General features: G+C 44.8%; 1 protein-coding gene across 3 annotated transcripts in view; it reads right to left on the reverse strand.

Annotated features, from left to right (window-relative positions):
• GFRA3 (GDNF family receptor alpha 3) overlaps positions 1–7207 on the reverse strand; it is a 40977-nt gene extending 33770 nt beyond the window's left edge. For all 3 annotated transcript variants that reach the window (XM_060091976.1, XM_060091977.1, XM_060091975.1), the window contains exon 1: positions 7036–7207. In XM_060091976.1, coding sequence (XP_059947959.1) covers positions 7036–7108 — 73 coding nt within the window. In that variant the 5' untranslated portion in view covers positions 7109–7207. The remainder of the gene's footprint in view (positions 1–7035) is intronic.
• Between the last annotated feature and the right edge of the window lie 6077 nt (positions 7208–13284).

Below are 13284 nucleotides of genomic sequence, written 5' to 3' on the forward strand. Positions count from 1 at the left end.
TAGCGGGGAGAAAGAAGTCCAGTAGGAGTAGAGGGTCTGCAGCTGTCACAATCTGGACAGAAGAGATCAGGCTCAAGAAGAGGTGGGGGTTTGATGAAGACAAGCTGCTAAGCCTCCTGGGAGGGGGAGGGAAACATTATTTGAAGCTGAGCCTGATGGCCCAGCCAGGCACTGGGAAGAGGGCCCTGAGCAGAGCTATGCCATGGACAGGGACAGCATCATAACCAGAGAGTTGAGAATGTGCATGGGAGTGCTAAATGACAGTTATTAACAACTCTGAGTCTTCCATTAAAAGTCACACTTAAGGGGGGCTTCCCTGGTGGCGCAGTGGTTGAGAGTCCGCCTGCTGATGCAGGGGACATGGGTTCGTGCCCTGGTCCGGGAAGATCCCACATGCTGCGGAGCGGCTAGGCCCGTGAGCCATGGCCGCTGAGCCTGCACGTCCGGAGCCTGTGCTCCGCAACGGGAGAGGCCACAACAGTGAGAGGCCCGCGTACTGCAAAAAAAAAAAAAAAAAAAAAGTCACTTAAAGGGAATTCTCTGGCGGTCCAGTGGTTAGGACTCGGCACTTTCACTGCCGGGGCCCAGGTTCGATCCGTGGTCAGGGAATGAAAATCCTACAAGCCGCACAGCACGGCAAAAAAAAAAAAAGTCACTTAAAAATACCTTACAGTGGGAACTGGTTGGGGTTGGGGTGGGGGGCTTTTATAGATTCTGTCACTCACTCAGGAATATCAAGGTTGGTTATAGTTCAGCTCTGGAGAAAGGCCCTGCACTCTAGGACTTAGGGTCCCTATCAAGTGGTAATAGCACACCATCATCCCCCCGTTTTTCAAGGCAGAACATCTAGGAGTCATTCTGAATTCTTCTCTTTCCTTCACATTCTATGTCCAATCCAATAAGTCCTGTCAACTCCACTACATATCTGGAACCTGTCCACTTCTCTCCACATCTATCACCACCTCCTTAGCTCAAGCCACCATCAACTCTTGTCTGAACTAGTTGAGAGCCCTTATTGGTCTCAGTGATTCCACCTTCCAAATTCATTCTACCATACCATTCAGCCATCTTTTTTTGTTTTCCAGCTTTATGGAGATATAATTGACACACAACATTGTTTAAGCTTTAGGTATACAACATGATGATTTATGTATATATTGTAAAATGTTACCACAATAAGATTAGATGTGTTAACAATAAGGTGCGTTAAAATGAACACATCCTTCACTTCACATAACTACCTTTCTTTTTGTTGTTGCATTCATCTTTCTTAAGAATTTTTTTAGGTTGGAAAACATTTTTATTGGGGTAAAATTCATGCCTGGTGATCATTCTGAAATGTATAGAAATAGCAAATCACTATGTTGTACACCAAGAACATAGTACTGTAGGTCAATTATACTTCAAAAACAAACTCATAGGAAAAGAAATCAGATTTGCAGTTACCAGAGGCAGAGGGTAGGGAGGGAGAACTGGATGAAGGTAGTCAAAAGGTACAACCTTTATTTATTTATTTAAACATCTTTATTGGAGTATAATTGCTTTACAATGGTGTGTTAGTTTTTGCTTTATAACAAAGTGAATCAGTTATACATATACATATGTTCCCATATCTCTTCCCTCTTGTGTCTCCCTCCCTCCCACCCTCCCTTTCCCACCCCTCTAGGTGGTCACAAAGCACCGAGCTGATCTCCCTGTGCTATGCGGCTGCTTCCCGCTAGCTATCTGTTTTACGTTTGGTAGTGTATATATGTTCTTGCCACTCTCTCACTTTGTCCCAGCTTACCCTTCCCCCTCCCCGTATCCTCAAGTCCATTCTCTAGTAGGTCTGTGTCTTTATTCCCGTCTTACCCTAGGTTCTTCATGACCTTTTTTTTTTCCCTTAGATTCCATATATATGTGTTAGCATACGGTATTTGTTTTTCTCTTTCTGACTCACTTCACTCTGTATGACAGACTCTAGGTCCATCCACCTCACTACAAATAACTCAATTTTGTTTCTTTTTATACACACTTTATTTTAAAAAGAAAAAGAGAAAGAAAAAAATTCATGCAACATAAAATTAATTATCTTAAAGGGTACAGTTAAATGGCATTTAGTACATTCACCATGCTATACAACCATCACTTCTAATTCCAATTCATTTTCATCACCCTAATAGGAAGCCCATACCCATTAAACAGTCACTCTCCATTCTCCCTTTCCCCTAGTCTCTGGCAACCACTAGTCTGCTTTCTGTCTCTACACATTTACCTATTCTAGTATTTCATGTAAATAGAACCATAAAATGTATACTCTTTTGTATCTAGCTTCTTTCACCTAACATGCTGTTTTCAAGGTTCATCCACATTGTGGCATATATCAATATTTCATTCTTTCTTATGAATAATATTTCATTGCATGGATATACCATATTTTGTTTACCTAAACGTTAGTTGATGTACATTTGGGTTGTTTCCACCTTTTGGTTATTGTGAACAGTGCTAAGTGAGGAATCATGTACAAGTATTTCCTTGAATACCTGTATTCATTTCTCTTGGGTGTATACGCAGAAGTGGAATTGCTGGGTCATATGTAATTCTATGTTTAACTTTTTGATGAACCACCAAATTGTTTTCCACAGTGGCTGCCCCATTTTACATTCCTACTAGCAATGCATGAGGGTGGTTCCAATTTCTCTACATACTTGCCAACTCGTGTTTTCTGTTTTTTGCTCTGTTTTTATAGCCATCCTGTGGGTGTGAGGTAGTATCTCACTGTGGTTTTCACTTGCATTTCTCTAATAACTAATGATATTGAGCATATTTTCATGTGTTTGTTAGCCATTTGTATATCATGTTTGGTAATAAATTAATTAAAGTATAACATATAGAAAAATACATAAATCAAAAATATATAGTTTAATTTCAAATTATATACACCTGTGTAACCAGATCTCCAGGTAAAGAACCAGAACATTACCAGCACCCCAGAAGCCATCTGCCAGTCACCATCTTCCCAACGAAGCAAATATAATACAATATCCTGATTTCTAACATTAGCAATTTGTTTTGCCTGTTTTTCAATCATACAACATGTGCTTTTGGTGTTTTGGCTTCTTTTGCTCAATATTACGTTTCTGAAATTCACCCACACTGATAAGTATAGTTGTAAACAGCTTATTTTCACTGCTATATAGCAATCCATTGTGTGAATATAACATAATTCTAATACTGACTAGCATTATATGGGATCATCTCTTAAAAAGTGTAAATCAGGACTTCCTGGGTGGCGCAGTGGTTGAGAGTCCGCCTGCCAATGCAGGGAACGCGGGTTCGTGCCCCGGTCCGGGAAGATCCCACACGCTGCGGAGCGGCTGGGCCCGTGAGCCATGGCCGCTGAGCCTGCGCGGCCGGAGCCTGTGCTCTGCAACAGGAGAGGCCACAACAGTGAGAGGCCCGCATACCGCAAAAAAAAAAAAGTGTAAATCGGATGATCTCATTTCTCTGCTTAAATCCCTCCAACAGCTTCCATTGAACTTAGGTTAAGATCTAGTTTATGTGCCTTGGTTTACAAAGCCTTGTAAAGACCTGGTCCCTGCCCACCTCTCTAATCTTACCTCCTAGCTCTCTCTTCCTCTCCCACTTCCCTCCATCTACACTGGCCTTCTTTCTGTTTTGAATGCTCTTCCAGCTGATCTTCACATGGCTGGGCCCTTCTGGTCATTCAGTGTCATCTCACAAAGGCCATCCCCAACCAACCAATGTAAAATAGCCCCCCAGCTACTCTAACACACTGTTGTTCCAATTCTCTGCATAGCACTTATCACCACTTGATATTTTTTTACTTCATTTTTTATTATCTCCCCAGCTAGACTTCCATGTCTATCTTATCACTACTCTGTTGCCAGTGCCTAGAACAGGGCTTGTTCTTTGTAAGCTCCTACTAATATTTAAAAAATGACCACATAACAGAGACATTTTATGAGCCACCCTGATAACGTCTCTGGGCCCCTCCTCTCTACGTATAATCAAAGAGTCCCAAAATTAGGAGGGGCCTCTGAGTTTAGGTAGTCCAACCTTCTCTTCCAATCACATAATAATCAATTAGATTACTTATTAAAATGTAGATTTCTGAGCCCTAGCACGAACTACCAAAGCAGAACCGCTGGTGATAAAGCCTGGGAATCTGAATTTTAGTAAGTTTACTGGAGAGAATGATGTAACCTAAAGTTTGCGAATTGGTGCCATATCCAATGTGTAAAAAAAGACAGGATCAGTAGTACTGATTTTTCCTTTTGCTTCAGGTTCCAATATGCCTCAGCATGGCATTATTACTCTTTTAATTTAAAATTTTGGTATTTTGTTCATAATGTATTTTTGGTATTAATTTTGATTTTTTAAAAGGGGGTTGGATTAAACCAGAGTTTCTCAATGCACGGGACGGGGAAGAGAGAGGATGGGCCCCTTTTGGGGGTGTATCAGAATTTCCAAAGGGAATGTGTGGTTCAAAAAAGCATATTTACAGACCTACTAGAGAATGGACTTGAGGATATGGGGAGGGGGAAGGGTAAGCTGGGACAAAGTGAGAGAGTGGCATGGACATATATACACTACCAAACGTAAAACAGATAGCTAGCGGGAAGCAGCCGCATAGCACAGGGAGATCAGCTCGCATAGCACATGGAGATCAGCTCGGTGCTTTGTGACCACCTAGAGGGGTGGGAAAGGGAGGGTGGGAGGGAGGGAGACGCAAGAGGGAAGAGATATGGGGATATATGTATATGTATAACTGATTCACTTTGTTATAAAGCAGAAACTAACACACCATTGTAAAGCAATTATACTCCAATAAAGATGTTTAAAAAATCACATAAAAAAAGCATATTTGACAATTTCATATGTGGAAGATGAACAAAAAACTTTTTTTAATGCAACTAGTTTTTCTATTAAACTTTTTATTTTATATTGGAGTATAGTTGATTAACAATGTGTTTGTTTCAGGTGAACAGCAAAGTGATTCAGTTATATATATACATGTATCTATTCTTTTTCAAATTCTTTTCCCATTTAGGCTGTTAAATAATATTGAGCAGAGTTCCCTGTGCTAATACAGCAGGTCCTTGTTGGTTATCCATTTTAAATATAGCAGTGTGCACAGGTCAATCCCAAACTCCCTAACTATTCCTCCCTCCAACCCTTCCCACCTGCTAACCATAAGTTCGTTCTCTAAGTCTATGAGTCTGTTTCTGTTCTGTAAGTTCATTTGTATCATTTAAAAATTCTGAAATTTCAAAATTTTTTTTTTTTTTCTTTTTGCGGTATGTGGGCCTCTCACTGTTGTGGCCTCTCCCGTTGCGGAGCACAGGCTCCGGATGCGCAGGCCCAGCGGCCATGGCTCACGGGCCCAGCCGCTCCGCGGCATATGGGATCCTCCCAGACCGGGGCACGAACCCGTATCCCCTGCATCGGCACGCGGACTCTTAACCACTTGCGCCACCAGGGAGGCCCTGAAATTTCAAATTTTATCTAAGGAAGACATGAGATTTTTATTTTTATCAAGAAGGGGACATGGATTTAAACAGTTTGAGAAATACTGAATGTTTAAGATGTTACTTCTGGTAGGTACCCAGAAAGTGCTTGCTTTAAGAAACGTAGCAGGTCCAAGTCTCATTGCTTTAACTGGACTAAATATTGAGTCGTAACAATTTTCAAAAGTAAACCTCTCTCATTTCTAAGCTGACAGTTCACCAAGTCTGAGTAGTAGTAGATTTAAGGGCATTGCAGCTCAACAAAAGAAGGTGGGGGTCATGTTAAGTTTCATCATTAACAGGTGGTAACTTGTTCCACTAAATGGTCATGAGGAAGGTATTTAAAGTTTACACCTGATCCTGACATACAGCCATACTGTTAGGGGTAGTGAAATTTCCTGGGCAATACAATCAGATCGGTAATGTCTTGCTGCTCTGATTTACTAATGAAGTCAGTCTGGACAGACCAGTACTTTCCTTCCTTCCTTCCATATCTGTCTCTCAGCCAAGATTGCACTTCTGCAGTCCTACTTTGTGGGCTGAGGTCATGTGTAGATATGTGGTCTCTGACTCACGATTCCCTCCAGGCAGGCTCTGGACAGGAGCCCCACAATGAGATTCCATGCACCCATCCCACTCCCAAAGGCCATGTGCATGCTCCTTGGGGGAATGGCATAGTTCTAAAACCCAGCCTTTAACTATGTATTCCACAAAACAACCTATTGTGGATTTATAACAGGGCAAGGCACTGTGCTGGGCAGCTTGCACGTTAAGGCCATCTTGCCCACTAGTGAGTTTTCCACTCCAATTTAAATAATAATAAAGTATATCCTGAAGAGGGGGTTTGTTGATGGTGAGCAATACTCTCAACCACACAACCAAATAATGATGTTGGCAAGTTCTGGGAAGCAGTTTTCAATCTTAATTTGTGACGTCAGTTGTGTTTGTTTGTTTGGTTTTTCCGTGAAAGTGCAGAGTGCTAACCACTGGACGGCCAGGGAGTTCCCAATGACAAGTCAGTCCTAACAAAAACTTCTCCAGCTTCACCTGTACCTAGTATCCACTTCCGCAGTCCTTACATGGGGTGGAAGAGGTGAAGCCCATGTGGAGCAAAAGGCAGTCCTGCTTCTGACTCTCCCCGCCCCCTAGAGATGCTGTAGTGGTAGTGGCCTGGCTGCTGGCTGTTCTGTGACAGTACAGACGCACTTCAAAAGGGGGAAGAGGGGGAACGAGGAGCGAAGAGGTGCCTGGGTGCCCTGGTCATGGCTGGCACTCAATCTACAAGTTCAGTCACTGGACTAGGCGTGGAACCCAGCCCCTTCCTGACACCCTGGGCTTCCTCCTCCAGTTCCCCAGGCTCGGACAGACGGACGCCCCGCACCAGGGAGCAGTGTGGGGCCTGAGACCTCTCTGGGCACTGGTGCCGGTACGTGTGCCCACCTACACGGTCACCACCACCACCCCAGCCCCCGCCCCCTCCCGCCCCAGCCTGAGTGGACTCCGCGGACGCACAGACGACACTCACCCGCTCGGAGAAGCAGCGGCAGCAGCAGCAGGAGCGCAGGCAGCAGCGGTCGTGGGCTCGGGGGGTGCGCCATTGGCGGGGTGCGCACGACGACTGTCGGCGCCCCAGGGCGCTCTGCCTGCACCAGGCGCGGCGTGCCCTCTCCCCTCGTGCTGGAGCTCTGCGAGCGGGGCTCCACCGCCGGCACCTCCCACCACCGCCTCCCGCCCCGCCTCCCGCCCCGCCTCGCCTCGCGCGTGCGGCGCCAACACGCTCCCACCAGGGTCCCGGGCGCCGCCCTCCAACTCCGAACCACGCACCACGCCGACTCTCCTCCTAGACCGGCAAGGCGGGGGTGAGGGCGAGCGAGGGCACGCGCCCCGGAGTGGCTGGTCTTTGGCTCTGAAGAGTGCTTCACCCCAGCCGGCCCACACGCTGTCGGCCGCCAACTTCGTTTAGAGGAGGACTTCTACCCAAGACAGTGTGGAAGCTGTCGATGGAAACTCGCCATCTCTGGGGTCCAGATATTTATTTTTAATAAAAAAGCATCCTGTCTCACTTTCCGGAATCCCCTCTACCACCAAGGAACGACCAACCCAAATGAAATAACAAAACTTGAACAAACGCACAAGGGCACTTGCGTTTCAAGTAAATTTTTTTTTAGAATTTGCACATCTGTGATTTCATTTCGCCTCGTAAATATCTTCAAGGGTGAGATTCGGTTGTTGTTATTAACCCCAAGATTCTGCAAAGATGGGTCCCAGACAGGTGAAATGGCTTTGCTGGGAACAAACCTGAGGCCAGATCCCAGGACCTTTGCTAGACTAGACTCCTCCAAAATTTAGCCCCTTCAGTGTCATGAGGGAGGATGGAAGGATCAAACTTCCCTCAGACTAAATTGTAGAGATCTCCCTGGACAAAAGATCACTGAGAAAGGTGGCTAGAGAGACCATTTAGAGGCCTCATCATTTTCAGATGATGGTTAAGAGACCAAGCTACTCTACCAAGATTAAATACTTAGGAGAACCCAGGACTTCTACATATAAAGATAAGGGTATTTATTAGACTAATTTATTGAGCTGATTCCCACCTGCTCCCAGGATAAAGACAGACAGAATGACTTGGAAGAATGAGAACTAAACAGTACTTAGAGAAGACGGTAATGAAAGGAATTGGAGGGTTTCCTCGCCTAACCCTCCAGCCAAGCCCTCTCCTACTTCCACAGCCCACCTGGCAGAGGGCCAGGAGGGAGGGTACTGAGAAGTGCAATATAGACCTCTGAGATTTATTGGCTGCTGCTTCTGAATATGGCCATCCTGCTGTGGCCTCTGAGGGGCATTTGCCGATGTAATCAGCCCAGAAAGAGAGTCATTCCAGCCAGGGTGTAAATCACCCTTCACAAAGCTAGGAGAGAGACATGTGGTCCTAGATAAGGAAGGAGACTGATGTGGCCTCTTGTGCCCTTTTCTCCCTTCTCCTGCCCAGGGGGAGCTGATTCCTGAGCTGTAATGCACTTTAAATGGAGTTTGTGCTTCATTTTAATCTATATCTGCCCTGCCAGTCTTACAGGAGAGCTGTGAAAGTGAACATCTGGCTACTCAGCTTTTGTACAGGGCCTGTTTTCCCCCAGTTGCACCCTACCTCTGTGTACCTTTCCCAAGTCCTTCCCTCCAGTAAGATTAGAAAACCTGTGGCTGGGGAGCTGACAGCCCCCACTTTCCACTTCACTCTGGCAATAGTTTCAAAATGGGATTTACAAGGCAAAAGGTAACAATTTCAGGTCGTTGGGATGCTAGGAAAGGGTGCTATGAATCAACAAAGATGTGGGGTGTTCAAGGGGTGTCACTTCTGCTCACTCTCTCCTTCAGCAACCAAGGCAACTCAAGTTTGGGGTAGGAGGGTAACTTTAGAAAAGGCATTTGCTCAGGGTGCCTACTCAGTGCTCTCCCCACGAAATGGACCAGGAAGGCAGGAACAAGGTCAAGCCAATGGGCTGAAAGCAATACCCAATTCCACCTGTAAAAGGCCAGCCTCTTTCTGAGAGTAAATGAGATACTTGGAGCATATTCCTGTCTGGGCACTGCGGTGGAGAGCTTGACATCACTGGGCCTTTAATGAGAATTGGTAACCAAGGCTAGTGGAGGGTTGCGGAAGCCTCTGCAAATACATATGACTCCAAGACTAATATTGACAGATCCTCCAGCACACTGTCTCCCCACCAACCATGTCCTCTGTGACTTACCAACACCTGCTAGATAAGCAGCATTGTCACTGGGAACCTTGTGGGTAATGACAAATGAGCCAATCCTTTCTACAAAGATGTTACTCTGCCATCATTCAATTCAATAATGTCTTTTGAGATTGATTATGGGTCCAGCTTTGTGCCAGGTGCAGAAATGATTAAGACACAAACTGCCCTGAGAGGACCTTACAAACCACACTGATTGGGGCTCAAAGGTCCAAAGACTCTGTATCTAACTCCACTTTCATTTGTAATCTTGTTTTTCTGCCTTCTATCAAGCCCTCTCTCACCACTGAACTTTAATTCCTGTTGCTATCCTTAGCTAATCCAGGGTGTTAGCAGTTTAGTGAAAAACAGTTAAGAGAACAAGCTTTACAGACCACCTGGTTTCAAATGCCATTTCCAACACATGCTGGGTAATCTCGGGCATGTCACTTAATTTTTCTGTGCTTCAGTTTCTTCATCTGTAAAATTAATAGCAGCATTCACTTCATATAACCATTGTGAGGATTAAACAAGTATACACTGAGTAAAGGATTTAGCTTAGTGCCTGGCACATAGTGAACACGGAATGATATCACCCCAGGAGGCAGGCAGGAGTTAATTGTTCTATGAACTCAGCCACCCCCTACCACTGGACCTACTGCTTTGGAGCTAAGGCTAGTTCTTCTTCCTTTTGCTGAATATACTAGAGGGCCAGAGTGCTTGTAGGGATGGGAACAAAAAGAATCATTTTCTACCTTGTCAGTTTCTTGAGGGCAGGAACTGTGTCATATTTGAATGCCTGTGGTGCTTAGAATTGACATCCCTAGAGAGAAACTGGTGTTTCCCTAACATTTGCCTGAACTGAGTGGGGAAAGAAAATCGTCCACGCCCCCCACTTTATATGCCTGGTAAGGAAAGGGAAACGCTTCCCTCTCTGTAGCAGAGGTCAGCCAGGTCCTGGGGCTGAGAATCAAACAGGAAGCAGTATTCAGACCAAAAGGTTTCCATTCTTTATTACCTGACTTCATGATGAACGAATACCAGTCAGTGCAAGGACACCAGAGCAGAGCTAAGCCCCTATATAGCCTCGTGTGGAGGTTCCTGGGCTGGGGTCTTAGTGTCTGCCCTTAGCCTCATTTCTCAAACCCCAGCAACCCTATGGTCCTGACTTCTCAAGAACCGACAATTGAGGCTCTTACACATGTAACACCTGATACAGTGCCAACTTAGAAAGACACATTGTTCATTGATGAGGATTTGGTAACAGCAAAATCTATTAACAGTACAGGCTCTGGAGCCATCTCGGCCTGGGTTCAAATCCCAATTCTGCCATTAATTAACTGTGGGATTTTAAACAAGTTACTTGGGCTTCCCTGGTGGCTCAGTGGTTAAGAATCCGCCTGCCAATGCAGGGGACACGGGTTCAAGCCCTGGTCCAGGAAGATCCCACATGTTGCAGAGCAACTAAGCCCGTGCACCAAACTACTGAGCCTGTGCTCTAGAGCCCGCGTGCCACAACTACTGAAGCCTGCGTGCCCAGAGCCCATGCTCCACAGCAAGAGGAGCCACCGCAATGAGAAGCCTGCACACCACAACACAGAGTAGCCCCCTGCTCTCTGCAACTAGAGAAAGCCCGCGTGCAGCAACAAAGACCCAATACGGCCAAAAATTAATTAATTAATTAATTAATTTTTTGAAAAAAACAAGTTACTCAATCCCTCTGTTCCTCAATTTCTTTATTGGTAAAACATGCATAATAGTGAATACTTGCCTCACAGGACTGTTGTGAAAATGAGTTTATGTATATAAACTGAGTTCATGAAGTCTTGCACGCAGTAAACAACTGAAAAGTTGTTAGCTACTATTATTATTGTTCCTGAAAATGACATGAATTAAGTGATGTGGTACCTATACAGTGGGAAGATATTACAAGAAACTATATGGGAAAATGTTGCCTTTTAGGCAAATATAATTTTCCACAAAGTAGATAGCTGATTAAGCCCTAGTTTTATGTGTTGCAACTCAGAATTTCCATTTAAGATTAATGAAACGTGAACACTTGTGCATCAGTCTCTTCCCAGGTAGTGAATTGCTTCTACCTTTCTGGGGAGAATTATCAGGAAATGACCCACTATGGTAGGCAGTGAGTCAGGTACCCCTCATCACACTTGGAAGTGGAGGTGCTTCCAGCAGTTTCCTGCTCAGGCAACTAGAAGTTCCTGCTTGGTGGGGGGAAGTGTGTGGAGTGGGACAGGGAAGCAGCATCTTTCCCTCGGCTATTTCCACCTAATGTAGCGGAAGTTTTTCTCTCCTTTTTCTCCCCGGCCCTTCTGAGCTCTGAGCTGAAGGGCTTAGGCAGAAGGTCAGAGAGGGAGCCTCCCTCTGGACAGACACGCTCCAGCTAGGAGCGGAGGCTGCAGGCTGCAGTGGCTGGCTTAGAGGATACAGCAGTGCCCTCTGCTGTGAGGCAAGCACGCAGCATTCCGAGAGAACAGCACTTGCAAACCTTGCAAAAATCAATCCAGTCACTCTGGCACACTGTTGGGCTGCCCTATGGCTAATGCCCTCCTTCCCTCCCACTCACTTTTAAAAAGTCTTCCTTATATACACTACCAAACGTAAGGTAGATAGCTAGTGGGAAGCAGCCGCATAGCACAGGGAGATCAGCTCAGTGCTTTGTGACCGCCTGGAGGGGTGGGATAGGGAGGGTGGGAGGGAGACGCAAAAGGGAGGGGATATGGAAACATATGTATATGTATAACTGATTAAATTTGTTATAAAGCAAAAAAAATAAAATAATAAAATAAAATAAAAGAGAAAAAAAAAAGAGGGAAGATTGCGTCTTAATAGGAAATTCCTTTGACTAGTAGATATATTTATCACATACGTTGTTTGGTCCATTGTGTTTCTTAATGCTAGCAATAACATTAAAAATGTAATGTAGCTATTGACAGTTGAAGATTCTATGATTCATTTTCTCCATTCATGGACTAAGTATAAAAATAAATGGCATTTCCTGCTAAAAAAATAAATAAATAAATAAATAAATAAATAAAATAAAAAGTCTTCCTGCTCCAGAACCTGGGAAGATATCATTTTTGTCTCCATTCTATGTCAGTCTAGGCTTTAGAGCCCTTTGTCCTTTTCTAGTCCTGAGCTATCACTACTACTAGGTTAATGCCAGAGAAGACAATGTTCAATTAATTCCACTGCCACCCAGGCCAAGTAGGGCTGTACCTTACTACACAGACAAAAGCCTACTCACCTTAAAGAGCTCTAAGAGGGGGCTTCCCTGGTGGCGCAGTGGTTGGGGGGTCCGCCTGCCGATGCAGGGGATGCAGGTTTGTGCCCCGGTCCTGGAGGATCCCACATGCCGCGGAGCGGCTGGGCCAGTGAGCCATGGCCGCTGAGTCTGTGCGTCCAGAGCCTGTGCTCCGCGGCGGGAGAGGCCGCAGCGGTGAGAGGCCCGCGTGCCACAAAAAAAAAAAAAAAAAAAAAAAAAAAAAAAAAAAAAGAGCTCTAAGAAAGGAAAGCCTGGGATAATACTGAAGAATGCAATTTAAAATATCTTTCTGAAGTCTAACTGATCTTGCTTGGTACTTTTCTTTTATTCCTATCTTCATATAGCACGGATCTCTACTTCCAACCATCCTAAATCCTAAACTTGTCTCTGTGAGACATGAAGTGGAGTGGAGAAAAAAACTTTGGAAAATGGGAAAAGTCAAAACTCCATTGAGGCTGTAGATAAGGAATCTTTTGAGCCCAACTCAGACCTATGCCTTGGCCTTAGAGAATGGCAATTATTTTGGTTTTCTGAGCCTTGATACCATTGAGTGTTGAGTCTGGGGCACACTTTTAGGCAACTCATACTATGGAATGGTCTAGGAAAGGAAAGCCAGGAACATTGCTGAAGAATGAAATTTAAAAGGTTTTCCTTAATTCCAGAGCTGTGGTTCTCAAGCCTTTCATGTATCAGAATCACCTGAAAAGGAGATTTTTAAAACCCAGATTTCTGGGCCCTAACCTCAGATGTTCTGATTTAG

This window comes from Mesoplodon densirostris, chromosome 3 (assembly GCF_025265405.1).
Source record: "Mesoplodon densirostris isolate mMesDen1 chromosome 3, mMesDen1 primary haplotype, whole genome shotgun sequence".
NCBI lineage: Eukaryota > Metazoa > Chordata > Mammalia > Artiodactyla > Ziphiidae > Mesoplodon > Mesoplodon densirostris.